Raw genomic sequence first — 27,096 nt, forward strand, 5'->3', positions numbered from 1 at the left:
TGCTATGTTTTTTCTGGCTAATAAAATTTTTGAAAATGTTTGGTTTTTGACCGGAAGTGACCCCTTAATGACCTTTGATCCCAATTCTGTGGTATAACCTTTAGACACTGGGTATAGGTGATGCATGTGTGCAAGTGATGTCACGGTGCTATGTAATATGTAGGAGGAGAAGCATTTTTAGTGAAAATCATATTTTTGGCCATTGACCGGAAGTGGATGATTTTGACCGGAAGTTTATCATGTGACATCTGTGGCACCACCTAATGGTTCAAGTGACCAAGTATGGTCAACATGGCTGAAAGCATGTGGCTACGATGACGGATCGTGCATAGTGTTGACAGAAGAAGAAGAAAGAAAGAAAGAAAGAAGAAGAACGCGGTAAAAAGAATGCACATCGCCGATGGCGGATGTGCAAAGAAGAAGTAAAAGAAGTAGAAGACTTAAAACTGTGCTCAGAAGAAGAACAAGAAGACGAAGATAGAAGAAGACATATAAGACGACGACGAAGAAGAAGAAAATAGAAAGCCGAAGTAGACGATGGGAAGAAGTAGAAGTAGAATCAGAAAAATATTAGTAGTAGAAGTCGTAGAAGAAATAGAAGATAAAGTAGAGGAGGAGGATGAAGAATGAAGTAGAAGAAGAAAAAGAAGAAGACGTAGAGGAGGAGAAGGAAGAAGAAGAAGACGTAGAAGAAGTAGAGGAGGAGGAGGAAGAAGAAAATGAAGAAAATGAAAGAAGAAGAAGACGAAGAAGGGAAAAAAAGAAGTTTGTTGGATCATTAAGAATATAAAGGGCATGTGATTTCGTGCATTTGGTATTACCAGTATTCGTTTCATATTTTCCAGATAATCATCTATAAAGTGTTATTCAGATTTCCTTTTACAAATTAAGCGTACTGCTAGCCGCCCAGCGCGTATTATTTTGCACAAGGTCCAATGCACACGCTTGACGTCGCGCACGTATACGCGATGGTATAAACGCTGTCAAAGGAACCTATTATAGTAAAGGAAAATATTATAGTAGGAATTCCAATTGAATGAACGCAGCTTTCAACAGCTGCCATCGCATATCGCGTATTTCAAACTACAACGCGAACGCACGACCTTGGATACAATGCTAACCAATCACGAGTGCATTGGCATGGTTGGATTCACTTCCGCGTTACTCACGCACAGTCGCACACGCTAGCGTGACGCAAAAATCGTCACGCTATTGAAAGCTGCGTTCATGAAATTGGAATTCCCACAATAGCTATACATTTTTATATGTTGTCCTTCAACTCCTCTGAAACAATGTTATGTGACTCTAAATGTAGAGTTACATAACCTTGGAACTACTGGGCCCATTAATTTGTCATGTATTGAGAGATAAATCAAATTTTAATAAAATTTTTGGCATTTTGGGAATAGATTTGTGCCATTTCTTCAGTGTTGCTATGGTTGCTAGGAACAAGAACAGCGGTTGCTAGGTAATCATGTTAATGAGTATCAAGGCGTTTACTGCTTTGATCTTGGTAGCTGCACTACCTGACTACAGTGACGATTATTTCTTGGATTGTTTTCTACTGGTTGTTACTTTACCTTGATTGTTTACTGTTTTTGCTTCTACATTATTACCCCTTGTTCTATTATGTACCTGTAAAATCACAATACTCTGTAATCTGTATGAGAAAATAGCACAGCGCCATCAGTTACATATAACGTAACCACCATTATAAAATATCAACGCATGAATTGCATCTTGATTGATACATTGCGAGTGGCAGTAGCGTCGAGTCCTTGCATTAATTAATTATCCATTCTTTCAGGTCACCAACGCACGCAATCATGTTCATGGAGATTTGAAACGGAAAAGATGTATATATTTAAATGTGAGAGTGGATATTGGACTGCAAGAAAAGGAGCTCTCTGTATTATGTATGCGGGAGCCTTTTTAAATAGATGATGCTTGGTATGTGCGCGTGTGACCAGCTGGTGATCTATCGTAATGAATACACCAGCATTTGCCGTTCATCTTATTTCGGCAATAGCAGCAGTAGTGCCTTATGGACAAACACGTATGTATTTATTGTAATTTTCTAAAATCATGAAAGGTAAAATTGTGATTTGTAATTCCCTGCTAAAAGATATAAAAACATCATTATTACCAAAATATAGCAATAGGAATTTATAATACGTACAAAAGAGGTCATCACTTACGGTAGCCTATATTAACCATCATAACGTACATGTTCAGTGCAGATAATACCCTTGCCTTTAAGCTAGCCGTCAGTACAATGTACCGAGAGGTCATTTGGTTGGAATGAACGCGAATGTTATTATTAATTATATGTTAGTGAAATGTTATATTCATGGATCTAGGTTCATCTTAATGAAATTAAGGAAATGATGAATAGTCGCCTCGTCACAGATCAGAACGGCTCGTGCAGCATTTGGTACACGATATAGCCTTCGGATTCTGGAACGAGAGATTGTGTGGTTTAAAAACTCTGGTAGAATCTTTAATTCTTGTAATACCTACCTACTGGTTCAGAATCTGGCGGCTGCCACCCTGAAATATATGACCCCAAAATGACCCTATAGGGTTATACAGGGGTCTTTAAGAACTATTGGTAAAGTATAATTGCTATACGTGTACAAGGTGAACAACCTAGTCACCTCACTAAAATGATCATATGAATCATTGTACAACTGGTCTTAAAATGATCATATCAGTCATTTTAGCGCAGTGATAACGCTATCTGTTGTTATTAAGTTTATGCCGTATATAAAACGTTTTAAAGCTTTATTTGACACCACACAATATAAAAATATGTAATTTGACAAGTAAGGTTACGTACATAGAAATATATCATAACTTTTTTGAATTATAACCCAATTTTTGTAAGGTTATGTAAATTAAAAAAGACATCAGTGATAGTTTTTGTTGATAATGATACTGTGCCCCCAGCCCATAAGGGCTTAACAAAACATTAAGGTAGGACTGATGCCGAAATTCCTGGCCAAAAACGCCCAAAGTGAGGACTTACAACTCACGGAGTTCCATTATATAATCGCCCACATCAGGCAAGTTATTACAGCATTATAAGACGATTAGAACAAACCCAAAACTCAGAATGGCCGAAGTAATAAACACTTCAAAATGTATTTATTTTTATTCTATATTGTACATATGTAAGGACGTGTTCTTAAATACCATGCTGAAAAAAAAAAAAGGTAGGGTGTCATAAATTTTAGTGTTCTATAGAGGGAATCCATATACCTCGTAATTCTCCATCACGCGCAATTGTTCTGGTAAACGTGGTAAAGGTCTATTTGGAGCAAGTGAGCAGGAAGACTTTCCAGTCCCTCTACCTGCAACATTATTGTTCCTGCCTGAGTATAGGGCATACGCCAAATGGTCACCAACATGATTAAATGCGGGTTCCTGTAATGGACACCACTGAATGTCATCTTTCCCAGGATCACATACATTACCATACAGAAAAGCATCATCTTTTATTATCTACTAGTATTTGGTCGAGGGATTTTATGATGGTTGTATCTTAGAAATACGGCAATGGGTATAATAGTTAAGGATTCAGACCTAATATTGGGGGTCAAACTGAATTAAAAAGTTAAGGAGTTAAAAAGTGTGTGATTTACAAAGCAAGTAGCCAAAAATGTTTTCATCATGTAAAATAAAATTTGTGCAACCTCCACCAAGGTATTTCTGAACACGCCCTAAGCATATTTGTTCCTAATTCCTGAAATATTTCATTGTATTTTACATTTTGTTATAATTCAGAGCCAGTTGGTCTGTACCAAGGTAAGCACCACGGCCACGAAGCTGGTCGCTTAAATGTGTATAGGCATGGCAGCTGGGGATCGGTTTCTGCCGCAAAATCAGGATACAATGCTGAAGCAGCTGTAGTGTGTAGGCAACTTGGATTCCCGGACTATCCCTCACAACGAACTCGGGAGTGTTTTCGTCAGGATATGGTCGGAAGTCGTATGATTCCATTGACTGCGGGTATTATTACGTGATGCCCAAAAACATAGGCGAGTGCAAACTTGAACCAGCGCAGAACAATAAAAAGACTCCGGGTGCGTATAAGGATCACGATACCGATATAGGTGTTGTTTGCAATAGTAAGTATACCATTTTAAAGCAGATATTTTCTAGATTTACTACATCATTTTCATTACTAAATTAACATTATCATGTTAATTGTCCCGGAAAACCGATGTTACAAGTTACCGTAAGAGGTTCGTTCTTGCTTTCATTAGTAGATTGAGAATCTTATCTCTCCAGATTATAATGTACTTAATAGTAATTAGGACTTATATACAGTAAAGCAACAGTAAATCGGATATATAAACTGCTACTGTTTTATACTAATATTTATTTGTACTCTTTTTTCAAAATCAATTTAAAATAGTTACATCACCGCCTTCGGTTCGCCTTGTTGGTGGATCTGGTCCACACGAAGGACGATTGGAGGTATTCTTTCAAGATGAATGGGGATCTGTGTGCGAACCTTATGAACATATTTACCAGTCTTACGGAACGAAGAATGCAATGGTAATATGTCGCTATCTTGGATTTTCTGGTGTATCGATGGAACCAGTCTCTTCTACAAACTTTGGATCAGGAAAAGGTCGTGTATGGTTAAGCAAGCTAAGATGTGATGGGTGGAAGGCTTCTTTACATGAGTGTGCTCACCTGCAGTGGGGCAATAATTTGAAAGCTTGCGATAATCACAAACATGAAGTGGCTATTATATGCAATGGTACGTGAAATTAGGTCATCAAAAAGACTATCCCTTCTTTGTTTAGTGGAAAACCATTTTCTTAAGGGATCGGATAGCAACGTTTGCACAGTATTTTTATGGGACATGAGAGCATATCAGACCATCGAATTACACTCTAAATACGGAGGAGGAATCCCCCTAAATGTTGGCAAGGGGGGACGTCCCCTTAAAAATCATCTTACTTTTAGCACGACAAACACAATGTTTTGGGCCCAAATAGGGTACAATTGCTAAACTTTGAGGCCAAAATAGAAAATATGCTCGTCCCCCGACCCCACCTAAATTTTACTGCTTCCGCCGCCACTGATTGCGGGGCTCGTGTATTAGACGCATCAACATCTCAGTACGCGTGCATTATTTGGTACAATTTCACTCCTAACAAGTACAAGTGATACGCATTCACAATTCACATGTCAATAATCTTGTTGAATCCTATACAGCGTCCGTACCTGCCCCAGACATTCGTCTTGTTGGTGGTACTGGACCACACGAAGGTAGAGTTGAAATACAATTTAACGGAATATGGGGATCTATGCGAATTGGTTCTGCCTCCTGGAGTCCAGGATTTTACGCTGAAGGACGTGATTTTTCGGCATCAGTCATCTGTCGCCAATTGGGTTTCAGCGATGGCGAATCCTACGAAACGTCTGTGGAGGTATTTGGTCCTGGCACCGGAACGGTTTGGAATTCTGTATTCTTTTGCGATGGGTTTCCTGACTTCCCATGTGTCTATAAAGTCGATCCTGTGGGGAGCACAAGGGAGTCACGGAAGGACATTGGTGTTATCTGTAACGGTAAGATTCCATGTACATTTTTCAGTGTAAATCAATATTCGATACGCTTCTATTAGACCGTTAGTAACTCTTAACAAAAGGTTTTGTTTATTAATGTCCAAAAGTCAATTTCTCAAAAAAAGTCAATCGCACGTCTCCTTTTAAAAACGGAATGCCTGTTTATAGGAACGTTTTATCCTCATATCGTATGGTTTTAATTTTAATAATCTGGAAGTGCTTCCCTGGAAACAAGTATCTAAAGTACAGAAAGATGCTTTGTTCGCATTTTGCAGGCATTTTTATTCTATTGTAAATAACCATTAGTCCTGTATTCATCTATGACCACTTTCTGTTTATAGTGAGAATGTTGGCGCCAAATTATCATTATGATTACCTTTGAGCATAGTTCACCATGCATGGGTGATATTGGCAATCGAAAATTATTATTATTAGTCAGAAGATATAAAAAACGATTGCACGGGCTAGTAGCATACAACAAACGAATAAGCAGTTTGTTTGCTTGCTTGCGGTCGCTCCGTGCCGAGACACATATGAGTAGGTGAGAAATTATTGCAATATTATAAGGAGGACTATAGTTTGATCAGCTCGTAATAGGCGGGAAATATTAGGCTTTTACCACTACGCATAGTTACGCATTTTACCACTAAGTATAGGACTTGAATTACTGATTCGCGATGCTTCTGACGAGATGTCACAAGAAAATTTTCAAAAGAAAATATGTTGAGACCCGCCAATTACGAGCTGATCAAAGTATACGCTTCGTTATTACGAAGGATCGTTATTTCGAAGGTTCGTTACTCCGAATTTACGGTAAGGCTCGTTATTCCGCAGGACCGTTATTCCGAATGGTCATTACTCCGAATTTACAAGGTTCTTTGTTCCGAAGGATCATTACTCCGAAGGTGCATTATTCCGAAGGGTCATTACTCTGAATTTTAATAAAACAAGGCTCGTTATTCCGAATTTAAAACAAGGCTCGTTATTCCGAATTTAAAATAAGCCTCGTTATTCCGAATTTAAAATAAGCCTCGTTATTCCGAAGGATCATTACTCCAAATTTAAAACAAGGCTCGTTATTCCAAAGGGTCATTATTCCAAATTTAAAATGAGGCTCGTTATTCCGAGGGTCATTACTCCGAATGGTCATTACTCCGAATTTACGTTAAGGGTCGTTATTCCAAAATTCTGAGTAACGACCCTTATTTTAAATTCGGAGTAATGAACCTTCGTAAAAACGAGCCTTGTTTTAAATTCGAGTAATGACCCTTCGGAATAACGAGCCTTCGGAATAACGACCCATCGGAATAACGAACCTTCGGAATAATGACCCTTTAGAATAAGGAACCTTATTGGAAATTCGAAGTAATGACCCTTCGGGATAATGACCCTTTGAAATAATGAGTCTTCTTGTAAATTCGGAGTAATGTAAGGAGCTGCATAAATTACGGATACAGATGCTATTTTCGTTTTCTTCTCCCTTTCATTTCCTTTCAGTAACGTCACCGCCATTAGCTAGGCTGGTTGGTGGGCTCTATCCACATGAAGGACGTCTTGAAATGAAATTCAATAATGAGTGGGGTACTGTTTGTGATGAAGCTATAACCACCCAAGATGAAGTCACGGCAGTATGCAAGCTGCTTGGGTATAGCGGACGAAATATCGATGTTTCTTATATTACCACAACTCAATACGGGAACGGGGATTTACAAAGGAGCTGGTTTTATTCAGGATCTTGTTTTTACGACTCGCCTAGAATGACACTTTGTGCGAAACGATTCATTGTAGAAGAAGGAGTAAGGTATGCTTGTAATTACACGGAAGGCGGTGCTGCTGTTGGGATATCTTGTGACGGTAATTATTATTTGTGCCGGGGTACAACACTGTGTTCCCCCGGAATTTTGATGTAGGGGGTTATTGGGAGCTGACGGCGTACCGGAAAAAGGGGGTCTTGATTGGCAGATCGTCAGGCGCTAGTTCTTCTTTATTTCTGACTTACATTATCAAGGGCATAGCCTACATTTTAAAATGTTTTTGTTAGAATAAAAAAAATGCAAACTAATAAAAATTATTGTAAGTAACAGAATGAATTTTGTCCAACATATTTGTCCCTTCGCTAACTATAATATGTCACGTCCAGATTTTCTCATGTAAGTTTTGGTTTGAAAATAAGTTTAAAACTTTTTACTTGTCTTTTTCGTTCCGCAGGTTCCACACCAGCAGCATCTATTAGATTAGTAGGAGGATCAGGCCCACACGAAGGACGATTGGAGATTTTCAACGATGGGGAGTGGGGAACAGTTTGTGTCAAAGATTTCCAAACGTGGGGCCAAGCAGAAGCTAATGCTGTCTGTAACCAGCTCGGCTATAACATGGTGACAGAGACACCTTTACAGGGCCCTATATTCTATAATAAGCCCATTATCGGGGTTCACCAGGGAACGATTGCAAGCATATTCAGAGAGTCAACGCAGAGTACAATATGGTTAGATCATGTGCAGTGTTCTCCTACAAAGAACGATTCAATAATTAAAGATTGCAATCATAGCGAATGGGGAGGAAGTGGACTTTGTGATCATTCGAATGATGTTGGAGTGGTATGCGCTGGTAAGTTGATAATTCCCCTAGGCACAGCTTTGATACGACATAATAAAGGTAGCAAGTCTATGAAAAACTGCCTATTGATTCAACTTCTTATTAGTTTGTACTTGCTGATTTTGAAACTCCACACTAGATTCACCAAAAGTCTATATATTATTTACGCCATCGTAGTGAATACGTCATACTTTAGGTACTGGTTCGCGCTTGATTTGCACACCATTGACTTTGTCAGTTTGTGTAGTGATCATGTTGATCGTGGCTCCGGACACAAATACTGTGAACCAGTTGATTAGACAATAATCGATTTTGACGTTACACTACGATGGCAATACCACAGTGGGCAAATACATACGGATTTGTTCGCTACTTACTTATGATCCTGAATGGACAGAATTGCCCAGAAGCGTACTTATCGCCTAAACACTCAGAACTCTAGTCAACCGATGGCTATTGTTGTACAACGCTCCCTCAGTCATTTAATGAGACAATATTAACAATCGAATTTGGTGTTGAAATTAGCAACATTTTGAGTTACACCTTTTCAATATAGAATTAATTTTCTCGGCCAAATGAAAAGCAATAACTTTCATTTTTCAGTCAATATCATAAAAAACTCTAATGCTTGATACTCTATATTTTTTTCAAATCCTAGTGTTAAGCTTAGGCGTTAAAGTCAGTCATTTAGTGTAAGATTTTCGATTTTGATAGGCTTCAACTTGCCCCGCAAACTTTTTTGTTCTTCGGTCAACCTTTTAGCGTTTCAAAATAATATACAGTCTGTCCACTTAGAAGTACAAACCAAACCTGTGGCATCGGGGGTCGATGCTTTGCGTCACACGCGAGCGCGACGCGTAAAGAGCGCGACGCGTAAAGAGCGTGGTGCACAAATCGGGCAGCAGTTGGCGCGCCAAAGAAGCATTGCACTGAAATAATTATTCTCATACCTCCAGTTTCCGAGGTCTATTTACTTTGTACTTCTATGTGGACAGACTATAGTTCGCTAATGACGGATTTTTCCCAACTTGCTAACGCACATCACCGTGAGCTATATATCATAGTTTTGTCAGAATTTCGGTTTTGATTGCACCATTTTCAATTCCGACTACCAATTTTGTCAAAATCAACTCGCGAATGTACCCATGGATTGATGATTTTGCAAGCCACAATAGAAATATCGATTATTTCTGCTGGTTATATTAGAAATGAAGTACTGAGTTGGACATTTTGGCAGTAGCAATTGAAAAAAGGTGAAATCAAAACGGATATTCTGACAAAACTATATAATATAGACCCACACGATGTGCCTTACAGAGGTAAGAAATATCTTTCTTTAGCAAGCTATATTAATTTGAAACGCTAAAAAATCACAAATCTTACACTAAAAGACACAATTTCATGCTTAATTTTGACACCAGGATGTATATAGTCTATTATCCAAGCACTATGTTTCTAACTGACATTTCTGAAGGAAAAAAATATTGCTTTATATTTGACCGAGAAAATTAATTTCATAGCAAAAACGTCTATGATTTGTGCTGATTTCAACATGTATCGATCGACTTTTAGCTCGACTATGCATAACAATAGAAACTGCTGACTAAAGTTCTGAGTGTCAAAGAGATATTCAAGTACTATTTTTCACGTCCACAGTTAAAACTGCGCTACCTCCGCTTATTCGCTTGGTTGGTGGAAAACGGTCCAACGAAGGTCGTCTTGAAGTGTTCTACCTAGGCGAATGGGGAACAGTATGCTTTATGAAAGATTGGGACTATGGAAATTTGCCTGAGACAGTATGCAAGCAAATTGGATTAGGCGAAGGATCATCGTCACTAACAAGGGAGTTTCACAATGGTAAAGGACGTATTTGGTTGGAAGGACTCTGGTGTGATGGTACCGAGGAAGGGATTGATTCATGTCAACATGCAGCCTGGGGTTCCGCTCAATGCGATCACTACATGGATATTGGCATCAAATGCAATGGTATGAACTGTATAGGCTTCAATTGATTTAAAAGACTCCTTTCTATTTTGAATTCATTAACATTATAATTCTGATTTAAAAGGTGCGTAACCTGAATGAGAGCCTTACTCCCCACTAAACCCCATAAAAATGCAGACTTAAGATCATGCGAAAGCTTTTCTCATGACCCCAGTGAAATTTTAAACCTGGAAAGCAATTAGTATTTTAGAAACAAAAATGTGTATTCTAGTGACATGTAGAACAGTATACGACATCAGGGGTAGTAAATCCAAATTGCTGAAGCAATTTAACTCAAAACGTGACATAAGGTAGAACACACAATATGTTGCAATCGGATCATATTAAATCTGGTAATAAGCACCACTTTTACACATAAATCTACGGGCAACTTAATCAGAATATGTCAAGCTTTATAATATTAGTGCTTTTCAGTATATGTTATATAGGTACTTGCTTGGCTAGGATAATGTGTTTAAAGCGGCACCGTTTCTTTTTTTTTTTCAGTTTTTAGAAACCGTATATCTCCTGTGACATATGTCGTCGTGCTTGGATGTGTTTTGATCATAGTTGCTATCGTCGCTTACAGAGTGCGCAGATATATGTGTACAAGGACGTGAGTTACCATGAGTTTACTTGTTGATTCTGGACAGTTTGACCTTGACAGAACTGTGATGCGGCTAACAATAACTCAGTTTTGCAGGTACAGGTCTTCACTGTGAAAAGAAATACCGATACGTATTGCATTTTTGCATTCAAAAGCTATTAAAGTATATAATGAAAACGGTGTTCCAGAAAACACATCCTTATATAGTGCATGCTAGGAAGCAACAATAAGACCATCATTGCAAGACATACATGTCATCAAGTAATTAATTAAGTATAAATAAGATGTTATATCACAAAGCAAAATGAATAGAGACTAGAAAATAGACAATACAGTGACTCATCAAAATAACTTTCATGTATTAAATAAATGTTTACTAACAACAAGAACACAAATCACAATGTAGTTTTATTGCTTTCAAAATCACAATATATTATACAATACATACTTTAGTACATAGAACATATATAAGGAAGAATACAACATTACAATACAACAATGGCCCCTGGCCCAAGTTATTGAGGCCCCCTATTGCACATAGCCATCAAAATCTCAGACACACATACAGATTTCCAAAGTTCCATTGTCGAATTTCCAGTTAAATTTTGTAATTGTTGTTTTCTTTATCCAGAACTCGAGCTCCAGCGGCAGGACACAACAGCGTACCTATGGACGAAATGGACGACGACAAAGTAGCATCCAAACCATTGAACTCTTAAAGAAAATATGTGAAGGAAAGCTTAGTCCCCTTTTCACGGGAAATGTCAATTCACTCGCTACAGTTGCTAGGGGTTTGAGGGAACAGCCGATTAACATGCCACAACGAAATAAGGTTAATGAATTACAACTCAAACTTGTTCAAACGGGCACTTCACAATAATTTTTTTAATTTTTAATATTTTGTAAGATATAATGAGAAATGTAAATAAGGAGCCAAATTTGTATATAATGACTTTTTTATAACTTTTGATATATTTGATGTATTTTAATGTATTATATAATAGCACATTTATCTGAAGGATAACCCTGTATGAATATTGTTTTAATAAATAAATAAATAAATAATAAATAATGAAACAAGAAAACATCTTTAATCACAGCAAGAATTAAATCCGTTTCTGTCGGGAGTATCTGCTCATCTGTTTCCCGCATTGTAGCGTAGGTATACAGTGTATCAATAATGGTCGTAATACACATGATACATTGGCGGCGCCCCACCCCCACATTTTTCTGTCCCCCACCCCATCCCACACATACACTTTTATGAAACCCACAATGTGCTGTGTGTCACATGTCTGATTGAACATAAGTAATCACAAACCTTGCAAGAAAGTGTAGAAATGATGCACCAAACGGCTTCAATTGGACATTCATTTTGCACAATTTTCAAAACTCCACTGTTTATGGGAAAAACAAATTCCCCTTTTTGCTTATGCTTTGGAAACCCAACACTCTATGTTTTAAGCTATAATTTATGTAATAATAATGGAAATTTGTCAAAAAATGGCTTAAATTTGGGCCTTCATTTAACCCATTTTCGGATTTTCAAAGTAAAATTGTACACAATAATGGTGCTAAAATGGTCCACCAAATTGCTTCAATTAGGCCTTCAGTTTTCAGGCATATTCTGAAATTCAGACATACTCTGAATTTAATACATACTCAGAAATTCACAAATCGGCCATTGCAGAACATGTAGTATGTCAAAATCACGTTATTGGGTTGGAGCAGCAAGAAGTAGATAAGACAACTCGCTGGCTTAAAGCCATATTGTAACATTTCCATAAAAATAGATTAGTTTTCTTTTCCTTAAAACGTTAGCTTTTACAGTCAGATATGTTTCCTTTTAATTTTGAGCCGAACAACTGAGGTAAAGCAAAGAAAATTGGAATTTAGTACCAGTGCCATTGTTGCCAATGCATGTCACTCCGTCGGTTGTGTTGCGACACGATTTTTTGATGTGTGTATCTAGCACAACATCAACATGTACATACTGTGACTTTGTGTTATGAATACCGTGCACGCGTTCGACCAATGTTTCCATCATAATAATTAAACGACGGTTCCTGCATTTTATTCAAAATTTAGGATTTTGACAAAGGAGGGAATGTTAGTTTAATAAAGTACAATACAATCGTGTAAGAAACATATTGTTTTTAAATAATGAGGGCGTCCTCAGCAAATGTTACAATATGGCTTTAAAGAAGAAATCTGGATAAGGGGCAGAGGCTATAACACCATGAACAAAGACAGAGGACGTACAAACTAGACAAGATTTATGACCAGCTCATAAATAAACGGCAACCAAGACCAGACAGTGTTGCCATTTCTACTAACTTTTGGATCTGAAAAATAAGCTTTTCAAATGAACGATCGCGATCCTGATGAATTTGTTTAAAGTATTATTATTATTATTATTATTATTATTATTATTATTATTATTATTATTATATTATTATTATTATTATTATTATTATTATTATTATTATTATTATTATTATTATTATTATTATTATACGGTGTGTCATAAGTGATTACACCCTTTAGCACTGAAGATTATGTTTCGAAGTGCAAGGAAGTAGTTGTGTACAGCACAAAAACACATTTAGTATGTTAGTCTACAGTTTTGAGATATCTCAGCGCTTAGTGCATTTAAATTGATCAAGTTTGTGCAATTTTACAGCATTATTATTATTATTATTATTATTATTATTATTATCATCATCATCATCATCATCATCATCATCATCATCATCATCATCATCATCATCGTCATCATCATCATCAGTAGTAGTAGTAGTAGTAGTAGTAGTAGTAGTAGTAGTAGTAGTAGTAGTAGTAGTAGTATTTTTATTTTTATTATTTCAATAAAATCCGCTAAAAGGCGAAAATAAAACTGAACTAATAATACTGTTGGTCAATGTCACATTAAGGTTCCTCTTGGTTTCTTGCCCTGCGGGGCCCTTATATTGGGGTCCCACTTGCAGTGTTAAGTCGCCGTATGGGAGTCGCCGGCCTCGGGCCTGCAGGCCCTGCGGCCTTAATGTTTGTTTGTTGATAATGGGCCCCAAAATCAACAAAAAACATCAAGGCCGCATTGACCAACAGTAACCTTAATGTAATTTGACACCACAGAATATATATTCTACTTTCAATATTAATGTTTTAAACTTCTACTCCTTAATTTCCCTTATTCTTCACGCCCTGTTCTCTATCTGGGACTAATTTATAGTTTCAGCTTGTTGGATATCCATATTTCGCGGTTAGTGGTTCTTTGTTGTTGGATATCCCTAGTGACCGGCGATTGTTTGCGGTCTTTCGCGGTTTTTAGTTTATGGCACTGTATTTTGTCACAATAGTAGTTTAATAACGGCGAGGTGCGGTGTGGGTTCGAGTCGGTCCCCTGCCAAACTAGTTTACTTTTGAAATTTTTCATTTTAGGCAAATCGGCCTAGGCAAATGGCTAAGGGTAGAGTACTTCCTGTCTTTATACCGGTCAGTCACGCATTTCCTTCTAATTATTGACTAAAAGTACTATTGCAAAAAGTCATTTTCATTTCATATCATATTAGTAGATTTTTGTTGAAAAACAAATCACTGCTCTCTGATGGGATAGCAGTCGACCCGTTTCCGGCGTTCCATGATCTTCCCAGAAGGCCCAGAAGGCGTCTTTACTCGCTTAAACAGATGCGATTCGCTAAACTAACGACACTTTCATGTATGTTGACCTTAATAATGAGAACCGAGTAAGAAGAGTTTAGTATAAATTATTCATAATCGATCTATAACTTGCCTCATTTGATTTCGCAAACCAACGGAATTCGTCATACTAGTGTTTGCGTGTTGCTTGTAAATTTAGTGTTCCCCCTGCCAATGTCTCACTACTTAATCAAATTAATATTAATTTGTTGGTTAAATGAAACAACGAATTATGCAAGGTAGCATTAGCATTATTGATTACACGCGCGCGGTGTACTGAGCTAGCAGCAAGCATGGTGTATGCATAATTTTGTTGACCAGAGTGTACTACTAGTAGTAAATCAAAAATTCTCAGTAGATAAGGAAACGTCCAGCTTCCGCGCATTGACAATTTGCATGCGATATGGATGCAACAAGTGTATTTCTCTTAGCGTTTATTTTAGCTACATCGGCATGGGGATGTGTTCAAAGCGGTATGTATTCTAAAATACTAGTAATTCATTGTCTTAATTTGTAGCTATTTGTAACCTATCCACTCGGCTTGTGCACTAATTAAAGAGAAAATGGTTCAATTCATTCATTGGCTTATGGGCGCATCCAGGAAATAAGAATATAGCTGTCGGGTAGAACTTGATCGTGAGTTTACTACTTCGAATACTTATGGGTATAATTTGCCTTACCACTTACATATACCCAGCAAACACAAAAATCTTCTTAGTTATCTTTTAGGATACCCTACCATTTTTTACATTCACAATGTATGTGTATGGGTCGTTCATAAAAGACCCCCATTGAAAATCTACAGTGGTAGGGTATTCTAGAAGAAACCCATGTTCTTAAAACATTTATTCAAAACGTTTTAATAACATTTAAATGTAGGGTTATATAAAGGTCATGAATACGTTTTTAAAACGTTATTTTAAATATTGTGGACAAGCATTTTTGCAAAATATTGTTGTCAACAATTAGATAACAGTATGTTAGAATGTTTTGCATTACCTTTTCAAAAATGTTTTTTTTAATGTTATTAAACCTATTGTGTTTGCTGGCCACTCAAGTTTTACACTGTACACTTGCGTGAGGATTCTACTCTGTCTATTTTGAATGAGGTTGACTTGAAATTTTGCCCATGCTGCTCAAATAGCTAATGCGATCTCTATTGATTTGTTTCGAGTTACTAGTTAATTTTCGAGTTAATTGCCCCGGGGTTCCTTGTCTTAGCAAAGCGTGAGAGCAGCGATCTTGTCTTTACTCATACTCTCTTTTAATGTTTCGGGCTCACAACTTCATACAAACACCTGCTGAGCAAATAGTATGTTAGTATGTTAAAACCCAAGTAAAAGGAAGTTAACAATTATGTCCAAACTAAACATTTACTTTTATTAAGATCGCAGACCAAAAATACTATTTTAGATCAGTATTCTACAAAAATTAAAAGTCCATATCCCGTAGAACAACCTTTGTATAATATGAGCGTGTGTATGTATGTTAGTATGCATGATCTACCAGGCAGAAATTGGATTTTTTCCCCAATGGCATTGGACCGGTTTTGTCCCTGCGCTTTGCAGGTCAGAATTAAGACGTTTTTATTTTAACGCTCATTCCAGGCGGTGATGGAAGCGATATCGCCAATTTTGAGGTCGCCATTGGATTAGCACATAATCATGAAATCTTCATTAACAATTCTAAATTTGTTATGTGGTGTCAAAGCAAAATTATCTTACTCTAAAACCGCCGGGGTACGACCGTGTACCACACTGCAAGTATGTTAATTTTCCATTTGTAATTGCTAACCGTGTATTTTGAATGGGGCTGTCAGCCCTGTATCTTCGTCAGCCTCGTACGTCACGTGTTGCGCTTCCTATGCAGTCTCTTTAATATTGTCCGGTATATATGTAGACATATTCATGTATATTTGTACGTATCTTTGCATCCCCCTGGCAATTGACCCTGATATGCCACTGTGCTGCAACGAAATAAAGGAAGACAGGAAACCAGAAGTAAGGAAAGGAGAAAGTGAAGCAGCTAAAAACCAAAGTTAAAGCAAGCCCGAGTGAGGGTGGGGTTGGAGCGGGCATCAATAAAAGCTGATTATTGGGTATCGCGGGTTTCAAATGACAATATTATTTAATTATTGTAATTTAAAAAAATTGTTTTGGTTTTCTACGTCAACCACGTTTCTTGACTTCAACCTAAAAATTGCCTTTTCTGGTCGGCCCTCCCCATCTCTGGTCCAGCTATTACTTTGCGTAAAAAAGTGCATTCTTTGCGCAAAGTAGGCTTGTACAGTGTGCAAAAGAATTAAGGTGTTTTTTTAAGGTACCAGTTATGTTCACCCCTGTGTCCCGCCCTTTCCTTAGGAAAGACAGATATGTGATTAGATATGTCTCGTTCGTAATTTCCTTTCTTTGAAGGCATGTGAACTGTAAGCACATTAAGGGTACACGATGTATTTTTGGTCGAAACAGCCAAATTAGATTTTCATGATCTAAATCAGTATATTATTGAAAAATAACACTTTGATGTTTTTCAAAAGTACATTCTACAAATTATATACTTCGAAAACTTGCTTGATTTATTGTTGTTAATGAGTTATGTATGTTTTACAAAAGTGTTGTTGTTTCTGCCCTCTTTACAACATAACTCAAAAACCACAGGACCTACAAAATTATATCTGTGATATTTGAATTCTTCTACACGCTCGCTATGAAATGATCAATGCAATATTTGCCAAAGCTCACTACCATTCGCAAGATGCTGTGAACTACCAAATCGCAACTGTTTAAAGTTGTTAAACTAGCCCAAAATCATGTACATTTATTAATATACTAAAAAAAGTCCCATTATATAAATAGCCAATTATTTCATTCATACTCTCACAACATGTGATGTTATCGGGAAATTCCCAAACCTAAATATGATTATTAACCTTTCACATTTCAACACTTCCTGGGTGATTTCCAATATGATGCCATATCCATTTTACATTTTAGGGAATTCCCAATCGTTAAATATCTCTGCCTTTATTTACTGTGATTACATGACAAGGGGATTCCCAACTTTAAATTATATACTAGTACAACGATAAATGATCAAATTAAATTACTCTGGGCATATCACAATGGAAAACACGGGGCTAGTTCTCTTGTTCAACAACTCTTGTGTACAAATCAATAGAGCATGCATTGGAGCAAATTGTAACTTTTGAATTTGCATCTTTCTTGGGTTTTGGATCATCGTGTCTTTATTTCATGAATGATTTCAACGAATGAGGTCTTAAATCCGAGCTAATAGATGTAGCATGTTGGTTCCAATCAGTGGGTTCCAATTATGACTAAATTGTTTGCACTCTGTATACGACGTCCTCTGTTAGCGTGTCTACTATCTGAGATGCGAATATTATATTTCCATATCATAATATAAAACACAATGTTAATGTATATTGCATTTTCTCAACTTCATCCCAATTATTTAGTACCAGTCCGTCTAACAGGTGGTTCAGGTCCACATGAAGGACGTCTAGAGGTTTACGTTAACAACAAATGGGGAACAGTGTCTTCCGACACATTCGGATATAATCATGAAGCTGATGTTGTATGTAGACAGCTTGGTTATACCGGACATGCTGTTGCTACAAATGAGGCAGTTTTCGGCAGAGGATCGGGCTACGTTGCGTACAGCAAAGTCGATTGTGGGTATTATTACAAGAAGCCCAAACATATCGGAGAATGCATTGTAGAGTCATATGGGGATTATCATACGCATGTTGGTGTTATTTGCAACAGTAAGTATATTAAAGAGTGAACAAAACGTATGACTAAAGGTCCGTTCATACTACCACCGATGCCGATATATCGATTACTTATGCCGCAACTCAATGCAACTCGTCGCATCTCCAAGTTAAAATGTAGGCTATTTAACTTTATCGCGATATCGCAATGCAGTAGTTTGCAGTAGTACGGTGCAGTGCGACCAGGGCCGTTCCTAGGAATGTTACCGCCCTAGGCAAAGCCTCTCCCTGCCGCCCCACCAGAGCATACCAAAAAGTGTTAAGGGGGTTACCCCCTTGAAAACTCATCTTTTTTTTTCAGTGGCGGGTTTGTGGCGCCCAGTGCTAAGGATACATAATGACACCCCCACCCCCAATTCTTGAAACAATTGCGCGCGGAGCGAGCAAAAAAGGCACAAATAGGGCTTACCAATAATTAATTTTGGTTATAATGATATTGAATATCGGTCTTAAATTGATATTGCAAATGATTTTTGGCGAAATGCGCGCGAAGCGCGGGAAAATTTTGACTTTCATCACCTGGAGGGGCGCAGAATCGATCCTGAATTGGTCAATTCGGCGCCCCCTAAGGGCGGCCTGTCATTTTTTCTTTCTAAATTCCCGTTTTTGCGCCTTTTTTTGCGCCCCTCTACGTTTGCCGCCCTAGGCGACCGCCTTACCTGGCCTAATGGTCGGAACGGCCCTGAGTGCGACAACGCACCGCATCGCAAAGCAACGCATCACAAATGCGGTGGTAGTATGAATGGACCTTTAGTTGTGGGAAGTGAGTGATACATGGAATACTGCTACTTGTCCAATGTCCGTTTTTACTTTAGAACGGGATAATGCGACATTTCATATAGGTAGGAGTCGCAAGGAGTAGGGGCTAATTGGACGAAGGTCCCATAAGGTATGGGTGAGCGATTCCACAGTTGGAATCATGTGGGGGACCCAGATTGTCTCTTATTCAAAGAAACAAGTATTTTTGTTAATAATCTACTAATCGTTACTTCCACTATCCTGTACTAAAATATTTTGACGTTTCTGCATATTTTAAACGTAACCCATATTTGAAGTTCATGAGGTTGTCTGTAATGTAAGATATGAGTTTATTTTGTATGCTTTAGTTGCTAATCCATGTAACATGTGTAAAATCGATGCCTGCTTTAACCTATAACCATGATACCCATTATGAAGCTCGAAGCAACGAATACCATTGAAGTAATTTTTTTATGTTTAAAACCATAAACAGTTACATCGTCACCTTCCGTTCGATTAGTCGGTGGGTCTGGTCCACACGAGGGAAGACTTGAGGTCCTTTTGAGAGGAGAATGGGGAACTGTGTGTGATCCTTACTTTATTGGGGGAGGAAAAAGCGGCTACTCCGAATGGCAGGAAACAGCCAACACCAATACGATTTGTCGCCATCTTGGATTTTCCGGCGGATCAGTGGAGCCAGTCACTTCTACCAACTTCGGACCCGGTCAAGGACATGTCTGGTTAAGCAAATTGCGATGTCAAGAATCAGATGGTCAGATACAAGATTGTGTGCCACAATGGGGAAATGAACATTCTAAATGTGACGACGACAGTCATCATTTGGCAATTAAATGTAACGGTAGGTGGCCTTAAATCTGATAAAACTATTTGTATTGTAGTCATTTGAGCCATAAATTAAACATAATTCGATCATTTAGTTTTTATGTCGTGTTGTTTTGAAAGTCATGAGGGCCACGCTAAGATAACCTTATGTTGAGGAGGCATCACTGTAAAGTTTAACGATCAAAGTTTATTTTTCATGAATAAAAGTATGTACATCTCACAAATATTTACGAAGTTCTAGTTCGTCGTCATATTAGTATAGAAATCTATAGTATTTTAGTTTCGCGAATTTGGCAGAAATCTTAATGCGTTATTTAAATAACAATTGCAGTTACGCATTATCATGATTATCGTATGGTTGCTGGTGTATCGTACTCAGAAAGCTTGATTGAATACATTTATTAAGAAATAAAATCTTAATTGTTCCTATTTTAATGATTTTGCAGCGTTCGTTCCTGCTCCAAATATTCGCCTTGTTGGAGGGTCTGGGTCACATGAGGGCAGGGTTGAAATACAATTCAATGGCGAATGGGGAACATTAGACAGCTCTGCTACTTTATGGATGCCTAGAGGGTACTTTGAGGAAAAAGAATTTTCAGCGTCAGTAATCTGTCGCCAGTTAGGCTTTGGCAACACCGCCTCGTACGAAACATCTACCGACGTGTTTGGACCAGGAACAGGTGTGGCGTGGGACAGAGTATACTTTTGCGCTGGTTTCCACGACTTTCCGTGTGTGTACAATGTTGAACCAAGAAGGCCAGAAGACCATTCTGATGATGTTGGCATTATTTGTAATGGTAGGTAATGATTTAGGTATGTGCTGTTTATGGAATGGAAATTGTGGGATATATAGGGAGAAAGAAAGGCGGGGGTCTCTAACCGTGAGAATGCATGTTCAATTGATCATTTCTTAGATTCCTTAGAAGTTATAATGCGATTATTACAAATATGTGAAGCAAAAGAAGAAAAAAAGGAAAGGATTTTTTAAACATTGGAATGTATAAGATTTAGAATCATCTTGCCCATCACATTCAAATAGAAGTTAATCGATGAGTACTAACGGTTTAAATTCATTGATGGGGAACCTAAAATACATAGTATCACGATGAAGCATGTGAGGCGATCTTGTCAATTGCATGCTTCTTGTCTAACACACTTGATGAATTAGACGGTGTTCCAGCCTGCATCCGGAATCCGGAGTGCCGGTGTCTAGGTCTCTTCTTTTCCACATTACAGTGCAAATATCTCAGCAGTTGTTTATTTTGCATGCTCCATTGCATGTTCCGAAGTACAACAAAACACAATTTTACTGAATGCTTCAATTTTTTATCTATTGTATATGGTAGGCAGGAATGCCGATGGGCAGCTGCGTGATAAAAAGTTGATTCGCTGTGAGGGCTGACACCCACATTCTTATACATGTTACCATGGTTGTTGATAATGTGATTCAATATGATATTCTTGTGATTAAACTGTATTTCATTTTCTTTGTATAGTTACGTTGCCACCTATAGGTAGATTAGTCGATGGTTCTACTTCAAATGAAGGCCGGCTCGAAATGGAATTTAGAGGAGAGTGGGGCACTGTGTGTGGACACGGTATAATAGACGAAGACGACGTCACAGCGCTATGTAAGTTACTTGGATACACTGGTAGAAACCAAGATGTATCTCGATCTATAACACTAGAGTTTGGAAATGGACAACTACAACGAAGATGGTTGTATTCCAAGTCATGTCTCGAATATTCAAGGAGAATGACTCTCTGCGCTGCTGGATTCCTGAACAACTTAGGAAATGAGTGTGTGAACGAGCCCACTGATGTCGGCATATATTGTAATGGTGAGTTAAAAGGGTATTTCGTGATTCGCATCCTCACCCCCCCCCCCCTTACTAAATAAATGTCAGAGCAAGTTCAATCAACTGACATTTTGGCAATTTCCTTTTTCGCGGATATTGTATTGATCATACCCTAAAAACTGGTTACTAGAATCCCAAAATACCACTTTAAAGGCTAACTTTATATAGCCCATGATTAAAGTAACGGTATGATCGTAAGAAGGCTATGTACTCTCAATTTACCAGCTTCTTTATATAGGTTGGTAGGTGAAGCTGAAATAACCAATATCAAGGGTCTTTCGGAGCTCTGGTCATATTTGATGTGCATATTACGCCCGGATATTATGTTTATCTATAAACATGGCTCTTCCTGCCCGGTCCTCCTGCAATCTGGTTAAATTTAATGTCAACTGTAGTAACAAGCTGTAACAGTCGGAATTAAAGATACTAGTTCGCGTCGTTTGTCGTGATGATTGTAATTTTTGGATGCAGTGGAGAACACCGCGGCGTGTCCTATGGTTTTGAAAATTAAAACATATAAATCTTCTCGATAGTATTGGAAAACGTCCTTTGCTAAAAAACAAACAAATACTTTTTGCCTTGTAAAAGGACCGACATCGTAAGCAAAATTTCTGCGATTCCTTTTCTCCGATGAAGTTTGATAGGCAGGATCGGCAGGCAATAGTTTCTTTAATTCTGTATTATAAAGTGCATAAAATGTTTCTGTTAGACTAAAAAAATGCAAACTAATAAATACAGGGTGAGTCAAAAAAAGTGCAATACAGTAAAGAATCGATATTTTTGTAAGAACCAAGTTGAACCTTCACATTATTGAAAGTTTCTATAAATGCCACACTCAATAGTCACCTTCTGTGCAAAAATGAAGTGACTGGTTTTTACCGTTTAATTTTTATGAGTCCTTTTGCTGCAATTACCAATTTCATTATTTGTCCACGAGGTACCATGTATTTTGAATGGGCGCACACAATGCACGATAAATGCCCCAGTTCTGAAACTGACTTTAACATAAATAGGGTTGATTTTTGCGTTATTCTTATTTCTTTTTTCTGTTCAAACAAACTTTCTAACATTACTTTAAGTCCTTCATACCTCACTCTACTCCAACTCCAGTTTTTTAAATCCCAATATGTCCAACTTACTGGATCTTTTGTAATTCACTCCACTCCAATTTGCGCGTATTTCATTTCGACATTTGAAAAACCAGCCTACAAATCTATATGGTTTTGATAGAGAATAAACATCTTTAAAATAAAGGGAAAATGAAAATAACAACATATAATGTTTCTTCTCCTTAAACAAGACCAAGGACAATAACGCTTTGGGTGCTTCATTTTATTTCAATGCCAATGAGGTTAAGAAACTGGCAGTGGTTCCAAATCTACCTTACACAGAGTTGCCTGACATTCAAATTTTAGGTGTCTCTTGGACAAACATTAAAATTGGGTAGCGCTATAAAATGTGTCATAAAAACAAAACGCTATATGTTAAGTCCTTGATTTTTTCACACAAGATCACTAATGGATATGTTATTTATAAAATGTTTTAAAATCTAAAAGGTTCAACTCGGTTCTTATATAAACATGGATTCTTTTCTCTATTGCACTTTTTTTGACTCACCCTGTATAAGTGTAAGTAACAGTATCAGTTTTGTCCAACATATTTGCCTCTTCACTAACTATATTATGCCATGTCCAGATTTTTTCACTCTTTAGTCATAGTTTTGCTTTTAAAATAAGTTTAAAACTTTTTAATTGCCTATTTCGTTCCGCAGGTTCCACACCAGCTGCACCTGTTAGATTAGTAGGAGGATCAGGCCCACACGAAGGACGATTAGAGATTTTCAACGATGGAGAATGGGGAACAGTTTGTGTCAAAGATTTCCAAACGTGGGGACTAAGCGAAGCTAATGCTGTCTGTAATCAGCTCGGCTATAACGCACCAATGCGAATATATGATAAACCTAATATTGGTGTTCACCAAGGAACAATTGCAAGCATATTCAGAGAGTCGACGCAGAGTACAATATGGTTAGATCATGTGCAGTGTTCACCTACAAAGAACGATTCAATAATTAAAGATTGCAATCATAGCGAATGGGGAGGAAGTAAACTTTGTGACCATTCGAATGACGTTGGAGTGGTATGCGCTGGTAAGTTGTGTCCCAAGTTGTTCATACATTGCTTATTATTTAACATAATACCTTTTCACACAATTTCAAACTTGGATATAACTTAAATAAGTATTACAAAAACACCTTTACCAAAGTTCACTCAAAGATTATTATTACATATCGTTCTCCTGGATTGTTCTATAATTCGAAGACAACTGATTTATTCATTTAAAACTGCAATATATAGTTGGACAATGCGTTTGCATATAAAATCAAATCAATGATATTCATGTGGTATACAATGTTTACTACTATTATCCCGTTCAAAATTTATCATGCTTTTGTCCAGTGTAGTCAACTGCAGGCTTGACGATAGCTGAAAGATCCATTAGGCATATACCTATGCATATAAGTCGTTGCACAGATGGCAATCTCCAAAAGCGGTGTTAATTACCTCAGCAATCACTCCTTTCTACAGGAACAGATCATTAGTCCAATCTGCTCCACTTACATTGACCAGGGTGTTTGCACTTCCCTGCATTGACAGACCTGTCGTTTGCACTTCCCTGATAAACCAGACTTCATCCCTGTTTTGGGAAAGATGTGCACCTTTGCGTAATCCACAATGTCCTTTGTTCAGTGGCCGAATGAGTAGCATATACGCAAAACAGGTTTATTTGGTTTGCAAGTGCTCTATACAGCAAAACATTTGTTAAAGTCTGCCCACGGCTCATAGTGCAGTTATACTGCACAGTAAACATGATTCGACCTTTGCAGTACTTTTAAGTACTGCAAAGGTCGAATCATGTTTCCTGTTAACCAGGTTTAAAAACCTGGTTAACAGGAAACTATTCCAGCAAAAGCAATCGATGAAGTCTAGTCTATCCTCCACATTGAATGATGGACTGCCCAAATGCCCAAATATGGCACTTGCCAATCAATAATCACCCACTCGCTGCACTGACCAAAGCTAAGTTATGGACAGATATGGGAGCTGTTTTTGCTGTTATCTGTCATTTACATATCAGGGTGGTACGAACATTTGCAGATGCCTCAGTTTTTAGCCTATATGTGATGTATACATTATTCTTGATTGACAGCAAGTACAAACAATATCCGTCAAGTGGTTTAGCTGTAATGCCCTTCGGAAGAGAGCGGTCTACAAGTGAGTGATAGTCACTAAAAGTTGCATTCGATTTACACAGGGAATTTTGCAGGCCATGCCGTGCCCTACTTACTAAAACACCAAAGTGCGAATATTTCCAAATATCTAAATTAGCTAAAAATTTAGGACATTTTGACATTTGACATCTCTCTAGAATTACAGAGAGTACAATAAATATTGGCCGGTTATTTTCACACAGTGACGTTAACTAGGAAATGCCCTATACCTCTAACATACACCTCAATGTTGAGAGCACTGTGTATTGTGTAAAGAAAAAAGAAAACCATCTTTTTTTTTTGGAACAATTTGTTTGTAAGAATATTCATTTGTATGTTAACGTAAACTGACGTTTGTGTGATTAGGTATGTTACTAATAGTATTATTACAGTTCTTCTTCTTCTTTCGTGTCCTTACATCAAACTGTACTTATCCACTGAGAAACACACTTTTGTGCCCGTTGAGAAAATTGCGCCAGATCGTCTGTCGTCACAGGATCTTCCAAAAGCGGGCATTCCAGCAGGTGCTGCATCGTCTGTGGCTCTTGTCCACAATCACACATGGTCGGGCCACTGATGTATCCCCATTTGTGAAGGGTATCCTTGCAACGCCCAACACCGGTTCGGAGGCGGTTAAGGCATCTCCAGTTTGCCCAGACTTCGTTTGCTCCTGGAGGTAGTGATTCTGTGGGTTGAATCCCCATCTCAGTGGTGGCTGCTTCAGATGAAGGCCTTTCTTTCCACATCTGGGTGCGAGCCTCTGATGATGTTGTTTGCAGAGGGAGGGTGCTTGTGATGATTATTACAGTTAAATCATTATGTATTATTTAACAAACTTTTCATGTCCACAGTAAAATCTAAATTGCCTCCACTCATTCGCCTAGTTGATGGAAGTGGACCACATGAAGGTCGTATGGAAGTGTTCTTTCAAGGAGAATGGGGAACAATATGTATTCCTGAAGGACTGGACTATGGAAAATTGCCAGAGACAGTTTGCAATCAAATTGGACTGGGAAATAGAAAAGCTTCAGTAACTAGAAAGTTTGGTGATGGTGAAGGCCGCATTTGGTTGGAAGGTGTTCGGTGTGAAGGTGATGAAGATGGTCTAGATTCTTGTCAATATCCAGCTTGGGGTGGTGTGACATGTAACCATACAATGGATATTGGAGTTCGATGTGCTGGTTGGTATTATAATCATTATATGCTTTCTATTGTTATTCAAACAGTACTAAGCCATAACTTGCCAGTGATTCAGCTGCTGTCATTAAATTCATTTCGTTTATAAACGTTTACAATCATTACTGTATTCTGGGAACCTACCATGTCGTATTGTTAACATTGGTTAAACATAGTGATTTTGGCATTATGAAGATTGTGTGAGCTAGACTGTAGAGTACAACAACAATAATATTCAACAGGTGCTCAGTGCCAGAAGTGGGTAAGTGCAATAGCTGCCATGTGTAACTGCCATGTGTAGATGGCTACAATATACCGTGTGTAAATTGGCAAATGTTCACAGGGCAGCTATTGCACTTACGCACTTCTGGCACTGTCGAGTGTCAAATGTTAAAGTTACAGATGGTACCAGTTCAGATAATTTTATTCCGATTTTCTTTGAATATATAATAACCAGCCAGTTATCCAATTGTAGGTTAATTTGGCAGCACCTGGGGGAGAGGTTCCTGGTCATGCCTGAAATTTAATATGTTCTTGTATTCGTTTATTTACATTATACATTTATTTGTCCCTTTATTTTCAGGTATGAAATTAGGAGCATCCATGGGTTTAATTGGGGTCGTCGTGACGATTGTGATGATTTGGACACCATAACACTGTCAGTGTAACTGTATGTCGTCTTCTTTTGCCAGACATGAAATAGCCGTGTCGTAATAACAAGATAAATTTATGATGACGTCATTCGGGATGTATAAGATTAAGAATTGCATGCATTAAATGAGAACGTTTGTGAAGGCCGTAAACGCAAACTGGACGGGAACGCAAACTCTGTACAAAATAACCACTCAAAATAGCACACTGCCCTCTTTCTTAGGCAGCTAGTTTTAACAGTGTGCGGTAAGCAGTGTTAGGAGAATTCACTGCATCATCAGCAGGTCCATCGTATGTGTGT

The 27,096-nt window shown here is 37.9% G+C and overlaps 1 protein-coding gene across 1 annotated transcript in view; it reads left to right on the forward strand.

Annotated features, from left to right (window-relative positions):
• The window catches only part of LOC140147532 (scavenger receptor cysteine-rich type 1 protein M160-like), a 41,924-nt gene extending 15,114 nt beyond the window's left edge, over positions 1–26,810 (forward strand). The window contains 16 exon segments of the mRNA XM_072169314.1: positions 3,787–3,807; positions 3,920–4,130; positions 4,421–4,771; positions 5,233–5,586; positions 7,081–7,437; positions 7,792–8,190; positions 9,835–10,164; positions 10,669–10,777; positions 11,400–11,482; positions 17,943–18,251; positions 19,489–19,854; positions 20,285–20,635; positions 21,335–21,679; positions 23,469–23,846; positions 25,820–26,149; positions 26,728–26,810. Coding sequence (XP_072025415.1) covers positions 3,787–3,807; positions 3,920–4,130; positions 4,421–4,771; positions 5,233–5,586; positions 7,081–7,437; positions 7,792–8,190; positions 9,835–10,164; positions 10,669–10,777; positions 11,400–11,482; positions 17,943–18,251; positions 19,489–19,854; positions 20,285–20,635; positions 21,335–21,679; positions 23,469–23,846; positions 25,820–26,149; positions 26,728–26,798 — 4,365 coding nt within the window. The 3' untranslated portion in view covers positions 26,799–26,810.
• Positions 26,811–27,096: the final 286 nt, after the last annotated feature.

This window comes from Amphiura filiformis, chromosome 3, assembly GCF_039555335.1.
Source record: "Amphiura filiformis chromosome 3, Afil_fr2py, whole genome shotgun sequence".
Classification (NCBI taxonomy): domain Eukaryota; kingdom Metazoa; phylum Echinodermata; class Ophiuroidea; order Amphilepidida; family Amphiuridae; genus Amphiura; species Amphiura filiformis.